This window comes from Lepidochelys kempii, chromosome 8, assembly GCF_965140265.1.
Source record: "Lepidochelys kempii isolate rLepKem1 chromosome 8, rLepKem1.hap2, whole genome shotgun sequence".
NCBI classification, from domain to species: Eukaryota; Metazoa; Chordata; order Testudines; family Cheloniidae; genus Lepidochelys; species Lepidochelys kempii.
In genome coordinates, this window is record NC_133263.1 from 83,080,331 (window position 1) to 83,101,534 (window position 21,204).

Below are 21,204 nucleotides of genomic sequence, written 5' to 3' on the forward strand. Positions count from 1 at the left end.
ATTTCATATTTTTCAGATGGCATAGCCTACTCTCTCAAGATTTTGTCCACGACTCCAATTATAAATCTTCAAACTTGTGCATAATTACACTATAATGAATCCTATAAAATCACCAGCTCTGTCATTGAAATGACATCTGGAGTACTAAAGATAGCTCAGTAAGTCCAGCTGTAATCACAATATTCATTCCCTTAAAAGTGTAAGATATTCCTTGCCTGCTGCGTTTTGCACACTGTAAGATCAGTCCATCAACTTCAGTGGGAGCAGGTTGGAACCCCATAGCAGTTAATGAGTTGTCTCGCAATTCTTCTTTTAGAATTACACGTGTAAGAGAACATAAGAACGGCCATACTGGGTCAGAGTGAAGGTCCATCTAGCCCAGTATCCTGTCTTCCAACAGTGCCAATGCCAAGTGCCCCAGAGGGAATGAACAGAACAGGAAATCACCAAGTGATCCACCCCGTCACTCACTTTTAGCTTCTGGCAAACAGAGGCTAGGGACATGATCCCTGTCCATCCTGACTAATAGCCATTGATGGACCTATCCTAGATGAATTTATATAGTTCTTTTTTGAACCCTGTTATAGATTTGGCCTTCACAACATCCTCTGGCAAGGAGTTCCATAGATTGACTGTGCATTGTGTGAAAAAATACTTCCTTTTGTTTGTTTTCAACCTGCTGCCTATTAATTTCATTTGGTGACCCCTAGTTCTTGTGTTATGAGAAGGAATAAATATCACTTCCTTATTTATTTTCTCCACACCAGTCATGATTGTATAGACCTCTATGATATCCCCCCTTAATCATCTCTTTTCTAAACTGAAAAGTCCCAGTCTTATTAATTTCTCCTCATATGGCAGCCATTCCATACCCCTAATCCGGGGGGGGGGGGCAAACTTTTTGGCCTGACGGCCACATCGAGTTTCTGAGATTGTACGGAGGGCTGGTTAGGGGAGGTTGTTGCCCCCTATCTAACCCCCCCTGCTTCTTGCCCCCTGACAGCCCCCCTGGGACTCCTGCCCCATCCAACCCCCGTTCCCTGTCCCTGACAATCCCACCTGGGACCCCTGCCCCATCCCTCCCTCCCTGTCCCCTGACCGCCTCTGGACCCCCCACCCCTGACTGCCCCCTGCCGCCCCATTCAACCCCTCCTCTCATTCCCCCCCCAGGGACCCCTGCCCCATCCAACCACCCCTTCTCCCTGACCACCCCCCCGAACCCCTGCCCCTGACTGCCCCCCGCTGCCCCATCCAATCCCCCCTCTCCTTCCTGACTGCCCTCTCTGGGACTCTTGCCCCTATTCAACCCCCGTTCCCCGCCCTCTGACCACCCCGACCCTTATCCGCACCTCTGTCCCCTGACCACCACCCCAAACTCCCCTGTCCTCTATCCATACCCCCCTGCTCCCTGCCCCCTTACTGCACTGCCTGGAGCACGGGTGGCTGGTGGAGCTACAGCCGTGCTGCCCAGAGCACCAGGACAGGAAGCCGGAGCCAGCCACAGCACCGCACAGCACAGAGCACCGGGTCGGGCAGCGCAGCTGCAGAGCCGCGGCCTGACAAGAGCTTGCAGCCCTGCCGCCCAGAGCATTGTGCCGGTGGCGTAGTGAGCTGAGGCTGTGGGGGAGGGGAATAGCAGGGGAGGGGCTGGGGGCTAGCATCCCGGGCCAGGAGCTCAGGAGCCAGGCAGGAGGGTCCTACGGGCCAGATGTGGCCGAGGGGCCATAGTTTGCCCACCTCTGACCTAATCATTTTTGTTGCCCTTTTCTGAACTTTTTCCAATTCCAGTATATCTTTTCTGAGATGGGGCAACCACATCTGTACACAGTATTCAGTATTGATATAGAGGCAATATAATATTTTCAGTCTTATGATCTATCCCTTTCTTAATGATTCTCAACATTCCGTTTGCTTTTTTGACTGCCGCTGTACATTGAGTGGAGGTTTTCAGAGAACTGTCCACAGTGACTCCAAGATCTCTTTCTTGAGTGGTAACGGCCAATTTAGACCCCATCATTTTGTATGGGATTATGTTTTCCAATGTGCATAGGTGCCGACTTCTGCTTGCACCGGTGGGTGCTCAACCCGCCTCTGACTCCAGCCCCACCCCGCCCCCATTCCAACCCTTTCCCCAAAGTCCCCGCCCCAACTCCACCCCCTCCCTGCCCTGGCCCCGCCTCCTCCCCTGAGCGTGATACATTCCCGCTCCTCTCACTTCCCTCCAGAAGCTTGCTATGCCTCCAAACAGCTGTTTGGCGGCCGCAAGCCCTGGGAGGTAGCAGAGGAGCGGGGACGCGGCCCATGAGGGGGAGGAGGCAGAGGTGAGGCGGGGGGGTGGGGAGGGGAGCTTGGCTGCCGGTGGGTGCAGAGCACCCACTAATTTTTCCCTGTGGGTGCTCCAGCCCCAGAGCACCCATGGAGTCAGTGTCTATGCCAATGTGTATTACTTTGTATTTATCAACATTGAATTTCATCTGACATTTTGTTGCCCAGTCACCCAGTTTTGAGAGATCCTTTTGTAGCTCTTCGCAGTCTGCCTGGACCTTAACTATCTTGAGCAATTCTAGCTTTTCATATTTTGAACTTAAATTACCCTTGGCTTGCTCACAGTTAAATCAGGGGTTCTCACTTTGTTCCATAATGTGAACCACATCTTAAAGGAGAGATATTATGGACAACTCATGTTCCATTTAACATCCAATCATAGCAACTCAAACAATTGTTTATATGAAGAAATATGCATTTTACACCATTTTCGATGCAATAAAAAGCTGGAAAGCGAGGAGGAGGAGGACCCTGCAATATGTAACCTGGCAGCTCTCTGCAGATTACCAGCAAGTGCCACTTCAACACACATGCATGCAAACACGCTTCAGGCCCCTACCCCGAGTAGATGCCCCACGTTCCACTCAATTCAGTATCTGTATAAATGAACTTAGAACATTCTTATATTGTCCATCCTCTGAAAAGAACTGAGACTTATTGCTCTGATGCACTTATTCTCAAAGGAAATTAAAGAAATCCTCTCATTTAGTACAGCACAGCAAGTATATCTCACTGGTCAGAGCACATTATTTTACTAACTCCATCATTACAAAGAATCATGAAAAATAATTACCTACCCCTTTTTTTAGATGTTTTGAAAGATAATAAGGCATCTTGATTTCCATTTGATGTCACATTTATGTATAGATGAAAAATGGAAATGAACTACTAAGTCAGATATCCATGCTACCTATGTCGTATATGTTATTGAGATACTGAACACAAGATACCATTTTTATAAAATGCAGGATAAAAAAGGGTAGCCAATAAGTGTGTTGTCTTAGTTGTCTAAGCCGCTGTGTCCATTTCCGTGGACACCAAGTGTACCATTTTCATTAGTTCAGCAACCTCTTTAGTAACCAAGAGTTATGAGTCAGGTCCCAAATGGCACCTTTCAGGTTCTAGTACAGGCGGTGCCATTTTGTAAGTGTCATATTTTTAGAAACATTTAATTAGCATGTAATGTGTGGGCACTTGTTACATCCATTTCAATCAGCCACAGGAAGATAATGAAAAACTTTTTCTATTGATGGTTCACAGGGGAAAAAGCAACAACTAGACAGAAATTTAGAAAACTTTATTTTTGGAATAGTATTTATTTTATATGCTTGTTCTAATATAAAAGAACATTGAAAAGCTACAGTACTTGCACAGATAAGGTCCCACTTTTTTCTTCAGCTTTGTTGTAAAGGGATCTTGTCACCCATCATTTGGCCCATGTTTAAATTATGTAAAACAAGCTTTTATAAATTCCAAGATCAATATATTTCCACAATTTAAAACAAACAGAAAACAAAACAAAACCTATTGAAAAAACAGTTGAAAGTATCCTTCTGCCTTGTTTAAAATCCAAACATTGCAACACTGAAAACCTCAATATGAAACTGATTAAAAAGGAAACTGAAATGGATTGAACACAAACAGTAAACACGGGAGTAAATATAGATAAATTGGATTTTTTAAAAAAGTTCTTTCCCCTTTAATAATCATAGGTCTTATTACTGATATATAAAAGAGAGAAAGAAATGTGCTTATGTACAACATGATTTTCTAAAAGGACACTGACAACTTGAAATCCAACCTATTTGAAAAAATGAGTTAAAAGTAGTTTCAAGTTTAAGCCTGGCCTTTGTGTCCATGCTGCCACTTTTTTTTGTGATTTTACAAATCACATTTTCCTGTTTTTAATGTATTTTTAAATTTTTCTCTCTCTCCCATGTTTCACGAGAAAGCCACACAAACAACAGGAGAAACTAAGATCCTGATTCAGCAAAGCACTCACGCACATGCTTAACTCCAATAAGCACATGAGTCGTCATATGCCACAGCATTCAGTGCCACATCCCTGCCATTACGTACGTGTGCGAATAAATAGGTGCAGCTGGCTTTTGGGTGTTCTTTTGTTGTCCAGAAGACTTTGATGCAGGAATATGGCAGACAGAGACTGATCTACAATCTGTCCTATTCATTTCTAATAGACCCACCACAGTAGTACTTAGGCATCTTATATTACACACCAAATTAAAACAAATCATTTCCATCCAAAGTGTCTCAGACCTCAAATGAAGCCTCAGGGTTGAGGGGAAGCTTTTTCTGAACCTCACCGCATACAAAGGGTAGCCTCTTCCCAACTTTCTGTAAGGAAAAGCACTCCTTCATACACAGCAGTAAGAAGGGGTTAGATGTATAGCAAAGTGTACATGAGGGAACAGAGGATTATTGAGTTATAGCACATCTGAGTACTTTTTTATATTATCAAGTTTTATAAGCGTCTCTTTAAAAAAGATGAAATAGCCCTAGCTCTTTATTATATATGTCTAACATCTCTTCAGAGAACTGCAAAATACTTTTAATATACTGCACATGTGAAAAAAAATACTGGATCAATGGAATACTAAACAGAAACCATGGAACTGTTCCATATATTAATTCATAAAAGTAGATTAAATATTTGTTTTTAAATGTGTAGTTTTCAGCATAACTGGATGCTATACAAGGTTTTTCAAAACTCGTACCCAGAAAATACTACTTTGCAAAAGGTTTTAAAGGGGAATATTTCAAATATATACAGCATCAGCCTATAGTTTATATTAATAAACTGAAATTCTGATCCCATAATTGTTTAAAAACAATTTTATCTTCAAACAGCAATTAATAAATTGTACATTTCTCATTAAAATCGTCCTTGTTTAGCATCACCCATGGCTCCCCATACATCAAATACAAACTCATCAGGAAATGCGAAGTCTCCAAGAGCTTCATCAAGTGCAACAGCAAATTCATCTGGATTGTTCTTGTCTCTTCCTGCTTCTACCATTGTTGCAGCTTAAACAAACAAACAAAAACAAAAATAACCAGCCCACAAACACAGATATATAGAAAGACTATAAAGAAATTTATAGTTAAATTACATGCTCATTGTAACATTTCAAAATAATATATTTTAAACACTGAGAAAGGTCTGCTTAGAGGAGATTTTAAAATGCATCTAACAAGATTTAGGAGCACAAGTCCCAAAAGAGAGTCAACAGGATTCATGCTCCTAAATCTCCCCCTTAATCACAAGTGCTCTGCTATGTGGGACAGCGTGGTTGAATTCCTAGGGACAAATTCTTCCTGATCTTGTTCATGTTCTGTTTAGTTCTGGTTCATTTCTCCTTTGCTCAGCACAGATTCAGTATCCTTACTACTAACTGTAGTGTCTTGTGAAAGTAAATCCAGGTCTGGGGCTAAAGAACCAGAAAAACGTGACACAACCCTTCATAACATAATGTCTATTCCAGGATGTCAGAATTTTTATGCCAGATTGTGACACCAACTACTTATCATAAATTCAGTTATTTTAATTGTGAGATCAAGATGCAAAAGTGCAACACATTTAATCAACTGGGCTTCACAGAACAGCTTTTAGCAAGCCAGAGGTTAAAATAACCACACTGTTGGACACTGGATGATCTGTGGAAGTGGAGAATTCACAGGACCTGAGCATGGAGAGCAACATACAACCTGTACACAAAAGGCATGCAGACTGGTTTCCAAACACTTGCAGAAGTCAGGGTGAATCAGACCCCAATCAGGAGTAGGGTGACCAGATATCCTGATTTTTGGGGCTTTTTCTTATATAGACACCTATTACCCCCCACCCCCGTCCCGATTTTTCACACTTGCTATCTGGTCACCCTAATCAGGAGCATATTCAGCTTGCCCAGCATTTGAAAAGGAACATTGTAAATACGACAAGAAAAAACACTGAAAACACTACATCTTTTCTAGGATGAAAGAATTCAAACCCTGGACAGGAAAAAGTAAATCTCTCTGCTATATAAAAGGCAAAAAACAGAGGGCAGAGCACTCCAGGCTGGCCAAGCAATGGATACAGAAGGAAACAGAGATGTAGTATGGCCCAGTGAATAGACTGGGGCTCAAGAAACCTAAGTTCTTTCCCTACTGGGCCAACAGCCTTCTGGGTGATGTTGGGTAAGTCATGTCACCTATCTGTACCTCAGTTTCCCCATACATAAAATGGGGATAATGATACTTACCTTGTCTGTAAAGTGCTTTGAGATCTACAGATGAAAAGAAAAAGCTCTCTGCATTATCTGAAATTATCAGCATTATCTGAAATATTCTCATTTGAAAGATGAATACACAAAAATTGATTATAAGAAAATTGCAAGGCAAAGAGAAGATGCCAGAGGGCTTCTCCCACACAAAGCAGAATTAACACTTTCAAAATAGCTACAAGGTGCTTGGGAAAAAACCCTCAAGAATGTATAGGATAAACTTAATCAGTTTACAAAAAGTTAGTAAAAAGATACTAAACATGGAGAGATTTCAGGTGCAAATGAAGATCCAGCGAGGGGAAAAAATATCTGATTTGTCGTTAGGAATTTTGAAAAGCAGGTCTCTTTAACATCGTTTCAGAGTAAAGGAACACAAACAGCCTTGGAAATTACGCTGTGGCAAGATCAGTTAGGAAGATTTGCTGTACTGAAACAGCAATAGTGCTATTAAGGCAGATATGAGAACAAAACTATAGAAAAATGTGCATTAGGCCCTAGTGTATTTGTAAAGCCTTAGAAGAAGGATAGGATGATGCATCCCTTTAAAGCCACTGTGTTGTAATCTAAGACAACTAGCACATCTAGTACACAAGGTTGTTGGGGCACAGAGCTGACTGCTGAAGCTCTGCTAATAGAGCAACATTAACCCTGTATGCGGATGTGAGCCAGCATTTACTTTCACAAAACAGCAGAGTATGAGAAAATGTGATCGAGATACAGGTTTCAGATTGGAAACGGATACACTTATGTTAATTATGTTGGGCTCAATCTTCAGCTTCTGCCAAGGAGTAATCGGTGGCGTTCAGGATGGGGGGAAACACAGGGGTGTCCTTTGTACCCTCCCAACCCTGGACCATCGGGGCACTGGTCTAGAACCCAGGATCAATTAGAGAAGGCTGCTCTAACTTTATGCCTGCTACCAATATCCCCAGGGGCCTGTTACAGCAGTTGGAGATTGCCAAGGCCCAGGGATGCCTTGGCCATGCTGCCTGCACCAGCTGCAAGGATAATGAAGGGGTGTCAGCACAGAAGCCACAAGAGCAGCTCTATGCAGACAAGGACCCCTTAGTCAGGAAGAATCCTTCAGTGGATGGCTGAGATAATATTAGGGATGCTGGGTGCTTGCAAAGCTATGCAAAGCAGTCTCAGCACAACCAAGAACTGGGCCTTTGAATACAGCTTGCTCACTGAGATATTTGTTTAGATGTCACAGCCTCAGGGCATATTCACAACAATGGAGAATATTACAGCCTAGAATCAAATCAATTCAAAAACACTTCTGCTTTTATTGGCTCATGTCTTTTTCTTAAATTGCGAGCTGATATTAACTGAAACTTTGTGATCCATCCAATACTCAAGTCACTGTTTTCCCAAGCACCACAGAGAAAATACTATTGTCACATTTGGAAGGATTCGAAAACCCCTATAAACTTTCCACTTAGAGGGATGTAAAACAACATATGCAACAGTGCCTGACCAAGGTAACAGAAGCATAAAACCACTAGCAGAGGATCTCTACCTGTGAGTTAGGTCTGGAGCCTGTAAATCTGTCTGATCAAAACCATGTGAGCGTCTCCTGGTTTCAAGTTTTCTTAACATGAAACTCCTCCCAAGTTCACTGATGTTCATGAACTTTTGGCAAACCAGAGCTGACTTATGTGAAGATGTGACAAGTTATGAGTAAACTTGGATCGCTCTGGGTGAAAATAATTGAATCAGTAGTTTTGACTGAATTTTACTTTGAGTTTGAATGTGCAGTCAAACGTCCTGGCGAACTGAAATTCCTGAGATTTTCACAGCGCTCATTGAGATTCCCCCCTGACTCCCAGAAGTTATTAACCCTGTTTAAACTAAACGGTTCCATGTGGAGGAGGGTATAAACCAAAACGTTGCTGCTAAGTGAAATTTTAAAAAATGAGTTATTCAAAGAGCAGAAATAGCATCTCAAAAATATCTAATTAGAGGTTTAACTAATTTTTTTTTAAAAAGTGACCATAGAGCTGAAACACCCATGAGAAATTTCAGCCCAGTCAGTGAGATTTTTCAGAACAAGACCTTGTAATAAAAGTGCTTCCTCAATGGTAATCATAATGTCAGTGCCCCCGTGGTACATTATATATATTATTCTCATTAAAGCAACTTCTTCTGCTCAGATACATGTGATATTATGAAATCTGAAATTTCTGAGAGGAATTATCATAACTTTAGTAGTAGGTGTGTTACTTTCACAATAGCTTGAGGCTGACCTATAGTGTCTGTAGAGCGGAATTACCTTACTACGGTATGTTAAATGGTAGTGCAAGATGTAGAACCAAATCCTTCTTGATTTTCTCAAGTCCCACTAAGGTTCTTGCATGTGTGAGGCTGAGTCCTGCCTCATTCCCTGCACACCTTAGCAGTAAATAAAACAAGGACTCCTCATACACTGAGTACTTTCATTTCATTTTTCACTGTGAGACTAATTTAGCCATGTGTGCATTCACAGTATATGGTTTCCTTTCAATAAGTCCTTTATGGCCTAGTGAGAAAACTCCATGAAGTATGTACTGATCTTTACAGAGTCCAATTTTCCATGGATAATTGCAACAGCAAATCAGACCAGTGTTCGTTAAAACATTAAAAAGGCACTTGTCAGGGAGAGCTATTTCCATATAATTTTTTTAAGTAAATCTTATTGGTTCACAGACAGTGTCAGTTTTCCTCTTTTTTACCCCAACTGCTTCTTATAATAGCTGCACAGTACAAGGTTGGAAGGATTTTATTCTAAGGGGGAAAGTGTATTTATTCCCTATTCTCCTCACACTCAAAAGGCCGAGGCATTTTTCCTCAAACTTTGCTAAACAATCCACCTTGAGGCAAAAGCCAAGCCTGGGAAATATCACCCCAAACCATGAATTTCAATAAGTTATAAGAAGTGATTGAAAACGGGGTGTTAGAACAGAAGTCTATTGAAAAGTCAACTATAGTGACCTCTGCTAGAATATATAGACGCATAGCTACTCTGATGTTTTACCCACTTTTTCTTATTTTCTGATATAGTCCCATTCACACTTAACATCTGAGGTGAAGTTTCCTTTGAGTTTCACTTTTGACACCATATAATACTTCTGATGTGCTATGGGATGTTAGATGGGTTGGGATCATAGTTACCCAGGAAAGAATTTTCTGTAGTATCTGGCTGGTGAATCTTGCCCATATGCTCAGGGTTTAGCTGACCGCCATATTTGGGGTGGGAAGGAATTTTCCTCCAGGGCAGATAGGAAGAGGCCCTGGAGGTCTGTCACCTTCCTCTGTAGCATGGGGCATGGGTCACTTCCTGGAGGATTCTCTGCTCCTTGAAGTCTTTAAACCACGATTTGAGGACTTCAATAGCTCAGACATAGGTGCGAGGTTTTTCGCAGGAGTGGGAGAGTAAGATTCTGTGGCCTGCATTGTGCAGGAGGTCAGACTAGATGATCATAATGGTTCCTTCTGACCTTAGTATCTATGAATCTATGAGTCGTCTGATCTGCCTGCCATTCTCATTCAACTTTTTATGCACTTTCACTCCTAGACAGCAACCGGCTAACACTTACTGCACACTTAACTGTTTGGAGGCTTCATTGCCACCTAAGTCCTACCCCATAAACGAGCCTAAGTCCAGCTTAATAAAATGACTTTAGAAGTCTGAACTGAATCAACAATTTTTATTTAGCAATGAATAATGCGCACTATGATTTGCCCACATCAAAAATATCCAAGCAATATGTGGTTCTGGCCTGTGCCTTTAATAAAAAAAGAGAGAAATAATTCCCTTTCCTAATACCAATGAGACATTCCAGACAATATATTTCAAGTGCATCACTGCCTTTAGCAGGTGGTGAGAATCCCTTGGTTTTGACTACATGTCTAACACAACCATCCAAAATATTTAAAAGAATCCCTAGAAACCAGTTTCTTTATTGTTTCATTTTAATCAGGTGCCAATTTTAACTAGGCCACAACCTACCAAAGACAGGAACAGAAACCACATAGATTCTGTTTTTAGACACACTTGCTCTTTTCTTTCCCACAAAATGCCTGTTATTCTCCCTCATAATTAACTAACAGTCATATTGCATCATAAACATACACTGGGTTTGCAGTACTCAGAAAAGACATCCCCCTACTCCAAATAACTTACAGCATAGAATATACAAGACAAAAAACACAAGAGGACAACAAAGATTCTTGGGGAAAGGCCGTTTAATTGGGGGAGAGACAGGAAGCAAGTGAAGTCAATAAAGGAGAGTGATGATACTCAGAGCAGTTGGAAAGGAAAAGAGCTTTCACAGAGTCATGTTGGATAGATTGGTGGGAGAGCAGGTGAGAATCAGGGAGGCTGAAAAGAAAGATACAAAAGTCAAAGAGAGAGATGACCAGGTACAGAGAAGCGTTTTAGCAACAGGGATACTGAAGATGGTAGAGATTTTGCTGATAAGATGTTAATGAGATACTATTATGTGAGAAGGAGATAGAGACACAAAGTACTACACTTAGGAGGGGAAAAAATCATATGCCCAAGTACAAAATGGGGAATAATCAGCAAGGCAATAATACTGCAGAAAAAAATTGTGGGTTATAGTGGATCACAAACAGAATGAGTCAACAGCATGATGCCATTGTAAAAAAGGCAAATGTCACCCTGCAATTTATTAATAGGAGTGGCATATGTAACACACAGGAGGTAATTGTTACACTCTGCTTGGCACCGCTGAAACCTCAGCTGGAGTACTGTTTTGGGCCCCACATATTAAAAAAGATGTGAACAAACTGTAAAAAGTCCAGGGGACAGCAACAAAAATTATATGAGATTTAGAAACATGTCCTATGAGGACATGTTGAAAGAAATGGGGAAGTTCAGTCTCGAGAAGAGAAGGCTGAGGGGGAACATGATAACAGTCTTCAAATATGTAAAAGGTTGTTATAAAGATCAATTGTTCTCCATGTCCACTGAAGGTAGGACAAGAAGTAATCAGTTTAGTTTGCAGTAAGGAAGATTTACGTTAGATATAAGAAAAACTTTCTATTAATAAGGATAGTTAAGTACTGATACAGGTTACCTACAGAAGTTGTGAAATCCCATTAGAGATTTTTAAGAACAGGTTAAAAAAATACTTATCAGGGTCAGTCTAGGTTGTACTTAATTCTGCTTCAGCGTGGCTGGGATGGACTAGATGACTTCTTGAGGTTCCTTCCACATTTCTGTGATTCTATGACATCAGGGTTGAAAGCCTCAGAGAAAGTAAGAAGAGTAGAACTGTCAATTGCGATGAAGAATAGAGGTGGTGGACGGATAAGAAGAATTGGATGGAAGTTTTGGGCAGAGTTGAGATAGTGGTAAGACATCCCAATAGACATGTCAGAGATGTTTAGAGATATGAGACTGGAGAGAGGGGTGGAGGTAAAGGGTTGAAAAGTAGATTTAGGAATAATCTGAATAGAGGCAGAGAGGACTGATGAGGTTGCCTAAAGTGCTAGAGAGGGTACTAAAGGAGCAGAAGAAGGGACCAAATACAGCATCCTGAGACATACTAATAGATAAGCAACATGGAAGGACAGGGTGATTTTCCGTAAGCACTGGAGAAGAGATCCCAAGTTGGAAAGGAAGTCATCTTTGTCATGAACTTTCCATCAATAGCAGAAGAGCTCTTCTGGGATTGGGTTCTATTGACATAAGCTTCCCATCCTCTTCTGTCCGATTTGGTAGTAGGAGCAGTCTTCCATGATCAAACCATCACCAGGATAGAAGAAAGAGTCCCAGGTAGCCCCATGTGTCTGAGACCTCAGCTTTAGAGGAGCAATTCTATAAGTGGCCTTCACTGTCATCATTCAGGGAGGAGTCTCTCTTGCCCCACCAATCAAAGAACAGTTTCCATTCACTCACCAGACACCACACACCAGTGTTAGAATCGTTTGTGGAGGCCTTCACTGGCTCATTCATTTTTAAATAAGAAGCAGAGTCTATTGGCTCAGTTTCCATTGTACCCTTAAAATTGTTAAGAACAATTCATTTCCAAACTCGGGGACACATTCTGCATAGACCTGAATGGAACTCTAGTAAAATGGTATATGGGACAGATTTTTAAAGGCACAGATGAGTTACATGCATAATTGCCACTGAAAGCAATTGGGAGTCTAATGGCCCTTTGTGTCTTTGAAAATGTTCCCCTAACACTACCTGCCAAATTGCATTGCCACTGAGTTTAAAGCATTGTACCTATTTAGGTATTTATGTGCACTTAGTCATTCCTAAAACTTCACGCTGTACAAGATCCTTAACTGGACAAATATTATGGCTTGATCTTATTTGACTCCATTATGTGTTATAATGGATGCTACTTTCTCATTTCTTTTTTAAACCTCTGAATTAAAATTAGGAGCATTGTATTCTAAACACAATCACACTATGAAAGATGTCAGTTTAATGGAGATTGAATAGCAATATTATCTGACATCAAAAGCCCCTGGAGAACGGAACAGAATGGGGGCAGGGGTCAATGATAAAGCTTTTAATCATTTGTCTGTTGAATAACTATCACACTTGTGGTGATTTGTATTTTTGGCTAATCTGGGATAAGTAATGAGCGAAATTCCTAGTTGAACAGTTACTGGCATTCTCTGAATGAATCCTTTCCTCATATTTCATTTCCATGGGCAACTAATCACATTTATAGTAGTGTATGAAAATGAAATTACATATTGATTGAAAAGATTTGCGACAGCTGATAATCTTTCCACTGCTAAGGAATCTTAGGTGCTTAGTGTTGTGTAATAGTGTAACTAAGATAAAATTCTGTTTTTGCTGCCTCGTTTTTACCACTGGCCCTTGATACTTCTGTTTGACCACTGAAGGAGATATCTTCGTGGTATAAACCAGAGCAATAATACACACTATCCAATAATCCACACAACTACATATACATATTGCATAGAAGAGGAAGGATTTGATAGGGATTAATTACAACAACAAAGCAGAGGAATATAATTTAATCAAATAGCAGTTCTAAATACATTAATTAAATACTCACCTAGCTCAGTATCTCTTATTCCCATGTATGTTTCAAGAAGGTCATCTACTTTTTTTATTGCTTTTTCTTCAATTTCAGAGTGCTTTATTGAAACAAAACACTTAAGAGTTTAAAATGCTACATCTTGGTTACAAATTTCAAAAATTACAAGATACCCAAATTAATCCAGATTTTGCATTTAGGATCTGATTTATTCCCTTTTTATTATGAATAAATTGCAAGCAAATCTTCTATCTTAATGTTTTGGGTTTTGGTTAAGATTTACCCTCGACCCCCAACCCAAATAAGTCAAGGGTGAAATAGTAATACAATACAATACAGTTAGTGAGAAACATCTGACTTCCCGGTGACTCTGCATGAGTAGAACAGAAGATATACATTTCAAATCCCTCCATCTGACAGGTGGATTCAGCATTTTGGGCATGCACATCAATGAAGTGAGAAGCATGTGATTCACTGTCACAGAGCTAGCCCTTTAAGGGAAGTCAGCTACTTAGGCAGTTAGCTAGCCCCAGGCAAAGCTGGGCTGGCTCCTTCCCTTCAGCAGAGCCTGTTGCAGGCAGGCAGGGCATCTGACACCTCTTAAAGGGCCAGCCCTGTGACACTTACCTACTTTTTGGCTAAGATATGCCATTGATAGCTTACTATATGGCTGGAAAACAGATGTGACATGCCTTTCACTTCCCTGACAAATGCCAAAAGATTCAGTCATCTTTCATGTTTCGAGTTATCAGTAATGAGATATAATAACTGAAAGCGACGAAGGGTAATGCGGAAAGATGTTTCCTTGGTCAAAGATAATTTAATATTCCTATAAACTCCAGATAAAGGATGCTGATAAATTTATTACTGAAACTTATTATTATTATTACTACCACCTTTAGCACAGAGGAGTCCTATTCATGGACCTATTCATTGTGCTAGGTGCTGAACAAACACAGAACAATCTAATCTCTGAATGATTTAAAGGGTCAGATATTTGCACAGTATACATAAGTATCTGTATTGCAGACTCCAAGCATTCAAAAATCATGAGTTAGACTCTCTAAAAAAAATCACGATTATCTTAAAAAATAATGTTTATTAAAAGGAATACATTTTGGAAACTTTTTGTTTGCCTTACGGGCTTTGAGCTGTTCGGGGTTCATATTTTCTAGGTTTTCTCCATAGCCATCAGGTTTAGAAACTGTTTTGTTAAAATGCAAGTTGAAATTCTCACATAATCGTATGGCTCTAGGAACTGGGGCTTTAAAAGGGCGGTGGGGGAGGAAGGGAGAAATAAATATTGTGAGACCTGTAATAGAACCACGAGAGTTCACAGCATTGATAAGTATGCCACAAGAAATATGGTTTTAAATTTATTTCTATAAATATTCCACATTTCCTAATGAGCCACCTTGTTCCATTACCCACTATTTTTATTTCTGACATCAGTACTGAATGTAGCTTTAAACAAACTTTTAGTGACATTTAACAAAGTAAGAAACACTGAGATTTTGCTGTGCTGGAATTTTTCAAGAAAATCCCATTTTGCCACATAAACTTTGCTGAAGGATAAATCTGATGTTTTACATAAATTTAACAGATGCTAAAAGTTTCAAATGCTCTCATTACTACCCCAGTAGAAACATACCACTTCCTCCACAGTGGCAGGACCTTTGAATCTCAATCGAAGTGTTTCTCTTCCCTTGGAGATTTTAGCCTTTGATAGAATTCCACTTTTTAACCTTGGTTCAATCATTTCTAAAAACAAAAGTACAACCGTTAAATGTACCATTTAATTAGAATTAAATAAGTACGCTTTAGCTGACTCAGTAGCTTCAACTTTTAGATCTACTTAAAATCTAGAGCAACTTGAATTTATAATTTACAATATTTTAGATATAATTTGGGCCCCAATTGTGCATTAAGAGTCGCTACACTGGACCGCTCAGCCCTTGTGGAATCCTACTCAGATGCTTTACAAGCACAAAGAAATTACTCTGCAATAAAATTAAGACTCTCCTTTGAAAAATGCATCTATGTAGGCATAGTTCATTCTACTATATTTGTGCATATTTGAATAAATTTAGTTCTCTGTTCTAGAGCAAATCATTATTCATTAAATAGTATTGGGAATTGGTAAAAATCATGCAGTTTTTACTCAGGCAGAATTCTCAGACTTCAGTCCTGCATTGTGGTCCACACTAAGAGGTAGATTCCTGCTCAATAGGTTTAGCTTTCTTCCAGGATTACATTGTTATCCCTTTTTGACCCAAGAGGCTAGTCAAAGTGCAGGGCCTGGGGATGTTGCAGTTGCAAGTACAAATTGATGGTATCTGGTATTTTCTTTGATGCAATCTTGTTTATTTACAAAGAATGTACAAAGTCCTAATTCTCCAAACTCAGAATCAAGAACAAAAGGAGCAGTTTCTTCGGTTACAGCTCCAAGCCTCTGTAGCCAACAGACCCAAGGGATCTCTTTCTAGTTTCTTCCAGGGCCACACTGTGGTCACCAGGTTCTAGTACAGAGGTTCTCAAACTGGGGGTTGGGACCCATCTGGGGGTCGCAAGGTTATTACGTGGGGGGTCGTGAGCTGTCAGCCTCCACCCCAAACCCCGCTTTGCCTCCAGCATTTATAATGGTGTTAAATATATAAAAAAGTGTTTTTTAATTTACAAGGGAAGGGGGGTTGCACTCAGAGGCTTGCTATGTGAAAGTGGTCACCAGTACAAAAGTTTGAGAACCACTGTTCAAGTACCTCACGCTCTGTTCTGATTTCTCTGTGCTCTGCCTTCCTACCTCCTCCCCCACACTTACCGAAAAAAGCACTTGCGCGGGTTCACACACTTCTTTTTCTTAGGTGGGGGCTTGTGTTTACAATTATGTTAATCGAAGGGCAAGTTCACACCTATCAATCTCAAGGAGGTTTTAACTCAACCCATAACAAGACTTCCCCAGCTTGGAACACCCCCACCCCCAACTCAGCTTTGGTTATCGTCCCAATGAAGCCTAAAATGGCAATATCCAATAACCCATCCCAAACAGAAAGAAAAGAAAGAAATAAAAAATTATACAAGGTTGACTATTTACATATGTACAGTGTTGTCTATCAAGATGTTTTCACATCAGCCCCAAAAGAATTTTATTCCCACCCAAATCTCTTTGGGGTTTTTCTCTTCCCGGGTTTCTTTTCAATCAGCCCCTGAGGAACATCTATTGTTTTTGTGGAATTTGTAAGCTGCGAGTGACCCTGCACATTTTGTTTTGATGGGGCATTCACCTCCGTAACAACTTTTCCAGCCTTACCTTCCACAGCTACAACCTCAGATTCAGGAAGCAGCCAAGCTGAAATTTTGTTCCCCTGATATCTTCTCAAATGGTCCTTATAGGTAACTGTGTTCAGTCCTGGGACCCAACTGGACCCTGTACACCACTTTATTTATTTGGGTTAGTATCGTACACGGTGCCTCCCAAGGTTTATCCAATTTAGGGCTCCTACCCTACTTTCTTCTAGGATTGTGTACCCAGACCACGTCCCCTCTTTTTAAAAGTTTCCCCATATGAACTTATATAATACAAACGTTTTATCTTATCAGAGACTATCAACTTTTCCCTAGCAAAGGTTTGAACTTTTTCAGTTTTGGATTGTAGGGTTTTTACATGGTCCAAATGGTTCGAATCCATTTGTTCCTCTTCAGGAACTCCATACAAGAATTTTTCTGCCGTCCTTAGCTTATGCCCAAACATGAGAAATCTTAGGGTACACTGTGTACTCTGAATGACTGCTATCCTATAAACTATCAAAAGGAATGGGATTTTTGCTAGTTCCACTCTGTTTGGTACTGTTCTACAAAAGTAGCCAGCTAAAACCCCCCCAGAGTCCTATTCCATCTTTCCACCATCCCATTAGATCCTGGGTGTGCTGTGGTGGTAAGAATTTTGCGAATCCTTAGAATCTTACAAATCTGTTTAAACACTGGATTCAAAGGTTCTCCCTTGATCTGCGTGTAACTCACTCAGGACTCCAAATCTGGTGAAAAATTCATTCACTAGGACCCCTAATACTGTTACAACTTCTTGATTTCTTATTGGATAAGCCTCAGGCCATTCTGTGAAGCAGTCCATAGCTACCAGCCACTACTGATTACCAGATACCCCACAAGATACTGCTGCAAAGCAGCTCTCCCAGTTTTAGGGGGCCCTTCTTTATAATGCAAGCATTGTATTTCCTGCACCAATTTTATAAATCCAGCCTGCATTCAACCCAGCAGAAATTCTCCCTTAGCTTAGCTAAGGTTTCTGCAATCCCCAAATGTCCAGCAGTTTTAAAATCATGACACAACTACAGAACCACCTTTTCTAATGTATCTGGTGCAATTCGCTGGTACTTGTATCCATCACCCACTGGTTTATCTCATCTCCCAGGGGTAATGAAAGCCATAGAACCAAACTGTAAACCCTGTATATGATGGAAACCACTTCAAGCCAGGGGGTGCGGGAGCAACCCAGCCTCCCTAGTTCCAGCACCTATGTCATCTCCTATACAGTATTTCGTCTTTAAATTCCAAGCTTTCCTACTGTGTCCAGAAAAGTTTTACTGTGATATTATGAATTGACATCACAATTGCCAACTTTCACATGGTAAATAAGCATCCTGACTTTCACAATAAGCCAAAAATCAAGCGAATCCTATTTCAAAACAAGGCCAAAACAAGCCAATCCCCAAGAACCCCAACCCTCTATGTGACTAGATCCCCACACGTGCAGTCTGGGACTGTGATGGGCCTGCTGTGCACCCCTCACTCTTTCCCACCCCCTTCACTTACCCCTGCTTGTCAGGAGCCGATCAAAAAAAAAAAAAAAGCAACAAGCAACGAGCTACAAAACAAGCAACAAGCCAAAAAGCAAATCACAAGCCAATTAAGCCAAAAACAAGCCCAATTTCTGAGTTTTTTCCCATGGGTTTTGCACGTCTGGTTGACACTACAGTCCAGTTAACTTTCCAGTTGATTTTTCCAATCACAGACTATCTTGATAACAGGCTCATCTCTTTGGGAAGATTTTAGTTGGTCTGGGATCCATTCTGGGGTAGCCATCCCCATTGTTCTAGCAGATGAGCCAGGAACATGGACACTTCTTCAAATCAGAGGTAGAGCAGCACACCCATCCTCCTGAGCAACTAACTCCTTGCTCTTCTGCTTGGGGCAGTGTTTGCAATTAGCCTCCCAAGAAGGTCAGCTGGACAAGACATCAGCATTAACATGCTTATGGCCAGGCCTGTGTGTGTTTGTGAAATCATAGCACTGAAGTTCTCCAACTACCAAGCAAGCTGTCCCTCAGGTTCCTGAATCTAAAAAGCTATTGCAGGGAAGCATGCTCCATCCTGACCATAACCCTCCTCCCATACAAATAGTGATGAAGACATTCTATAGATTTAACCACTGGAATGTAACCCAGGAATGCTTCCAGTCAGCTATGATGCAATTTGTTTTAAAGGTTTAGCATATCATCAGTATTCTTCCTTAATCCTACTCTCTTTTTAACTGATGCAGTTCTGCTGATTATAGGTTATATCCAAGCAAGCAAACAGTATACAACTGAAAAAAATTATACAACTGAGGCCAGTGGTTAATTTGTGCCAAGGCTGAGCCCCAGCACCTCCAGGCTTGGCAGTTCAGAGCCCCAGCACCTCTGGGTTTGCCGCATCAGTTATGAATGTAAAAAAATTGCTTGAGCCCCGGCGCCTCCTTCATTACAAATTAAGTACTGACTGAGGCTGATAGTGAGGAAGAAGCATCTCCAAATTTACATGTACAGAATGAGGCTGGAGTTCCTAGGAGTTCATACTGGGTGTTGCAATAATGTCTCTCAAAATTCAGACTTCTGCAGCAAGAAGTTACCACCCTCTCAAGTCTTTGGAATTCTTGTGTCAATACTGCCCCGAACCCAAAGCACTAGTACATGAAAGGGGTTTTGAAACATGTATATGCTAAGAGCCTGTTTCAACTCTGAAAATGCTACATCACACTCTGCTGGGCACTGAAGTGACTTCCCTTTCTCACCCATCCTATGCAGTGGTTTTGCAATATTGGCAAGCCTATAAATGATCCTTCTGTGATAGGAGCAGAGCCCTATAAAACTTTACATATCTATGAGTGTCTGGGAAGTTGGCAAGCTCTGTACAGTCTCTTTTGGGGGGTGTGGTGAAGGAGGGACAGTGGAAATTCCCTCCTAACCAATTGTGTGCCCAAGGTAGATTACCTTTTTTTTAAATAATTCACATTTCTGGGAGTTCAGTTTCAAATTGGCCACATTCAGTTTAGTGCTTCCCCCATCTCCCAAACTCAGAGAGAAGCTTTCACTAGACATCTTCAACAGTCTGTCCTGGCCAGCCTTAAATTTATAGAAGTCCTTCTTTTTGTGGCCAGATTTGTCATAGTACAAGCATTTAACTGAACTGTTTCCTTTAATTTTTGCATTATTGCCAATTTCCCTTGTTCTACCAACCAAATTTATCATCTGTTCTAATCATTCAGTACAGTCTTGAGCCAGATTAGAATCCCCTCTTTCATCATACATATTAGACACAGAGCTATACTTACAGGACTCACGGTTAGGGTCCTATCAAATTCGTGGTCATCAATAAATGCATCACAGACTGTGAAATCTGGTCTTTTGTGTGCTTTTACCCTATACTATACAGACTTCACAGGGGAGACCAACGTTTCTCAAATTGGTGGTCCTGACCCAAAAGGGAGTTGCGGGTTGGGGGGGGGCGGGGGGTCTCAGTATTGCCACCCTTTCTTCTGCACTGCTTTCAGAGCTGGGTGGCTGGAGAGTGGCGGCTGTTCGCCGGGCTCCCAGCTCTGAAGGCAGCACCCCACCAGCAGCAGAGCAGAAGTAAGGGTTGTAATATCATCCCATGTCACCCGTACTTCTGCGCTGCTTCCTTCAGAGCTGGGCGGCTCTGCTGACTGAGGCTGCTAACTGCGGGCCCAGCTCTGCAGGCAGCAGCACAGAAGTAAGGGTGACAGTACCGCAACCCCCCTTACAATAACCTTACAACCCCCACACCAACTCCTTTTTGGGTCAGGACCCCTACAAATACAACACTGAAATTTCAGATTTAAATGTCTGAAATCCTAAAATTTACAATTTTTAAAATCCTCTGACTGTGAAATTGACCAAAATGGACCGTGAATATAGTAGGACCCTACTCATGGTGACCAGCTTCCATCTTCCTCACTAGTACAGTCTTCTGCTTTCTTTTCTGGTGCATTATTGCAAGAAAAGAGGCAAGTTCTGTGGCAAACACCACAGCCTCTTGGAGTGTCTTTGGCCTCCTTTCATTCATCTTAATCTGCAAATCCAAGTCCAGCAGACCATCTATAAACTGATCTATTGCCAATCTATCCTGGAAGGTCTTGGTGGTACCTGGGTATGCCAGGAACAAGTCATATTGCCAGTCCAGAGGGGGTTTCTTCTTTCCCTCTCCTTCTCCCTCTTGGCTATGCATGCACCAGATCCAGTTGATGGCTAGCTTCAAACTGCCTGTCAAGGGCTT

General features: G+C 41.2%; 1 protein-coding gene across 3 annotated transcripts in view; it reads right to left on the bottom strand.

Annotated features, from left to right (window-relative positions):
* Positions 1-3,607: 3,607 nt before the first annotated feature.
* The window catches only part of GIPC2 (GIPC PDZ domain containing family member 2), a 46,299-nt gene continuing 28,702 nt past the window's right edge, over positions 3,608-21,204 (bottom strand). The window contains exons 4-7 of one of the 3 annotated variants that reach the window (XM_073357265.1): positions 15,291-15,400; positions 13,658-13,739; positions 6,588-6,611; positions 3,608-5,370 (exon numbers count right to left, since the gene is read on the bottom strand). In XM_073357265.1, coding sequence (XP_073213366.1) covers positions 5,219-5,370; positions 6,588-6,611; positions 13,658-13,739; positions 15,291-15,400 — 368 coding nt within the window. In that variant the 3' untranslated portion in view covers positions 3,608-5,218. The remainder of the gene's footprint in view (positions 5,371-6,587; positions 6,612-13,657; positions 13,740-15,290; positions 15,401-21,204) is intronic. The other 2 variants (XM_073357266.1, XM_073357267.1) reach the window with 2 other exon arrangements.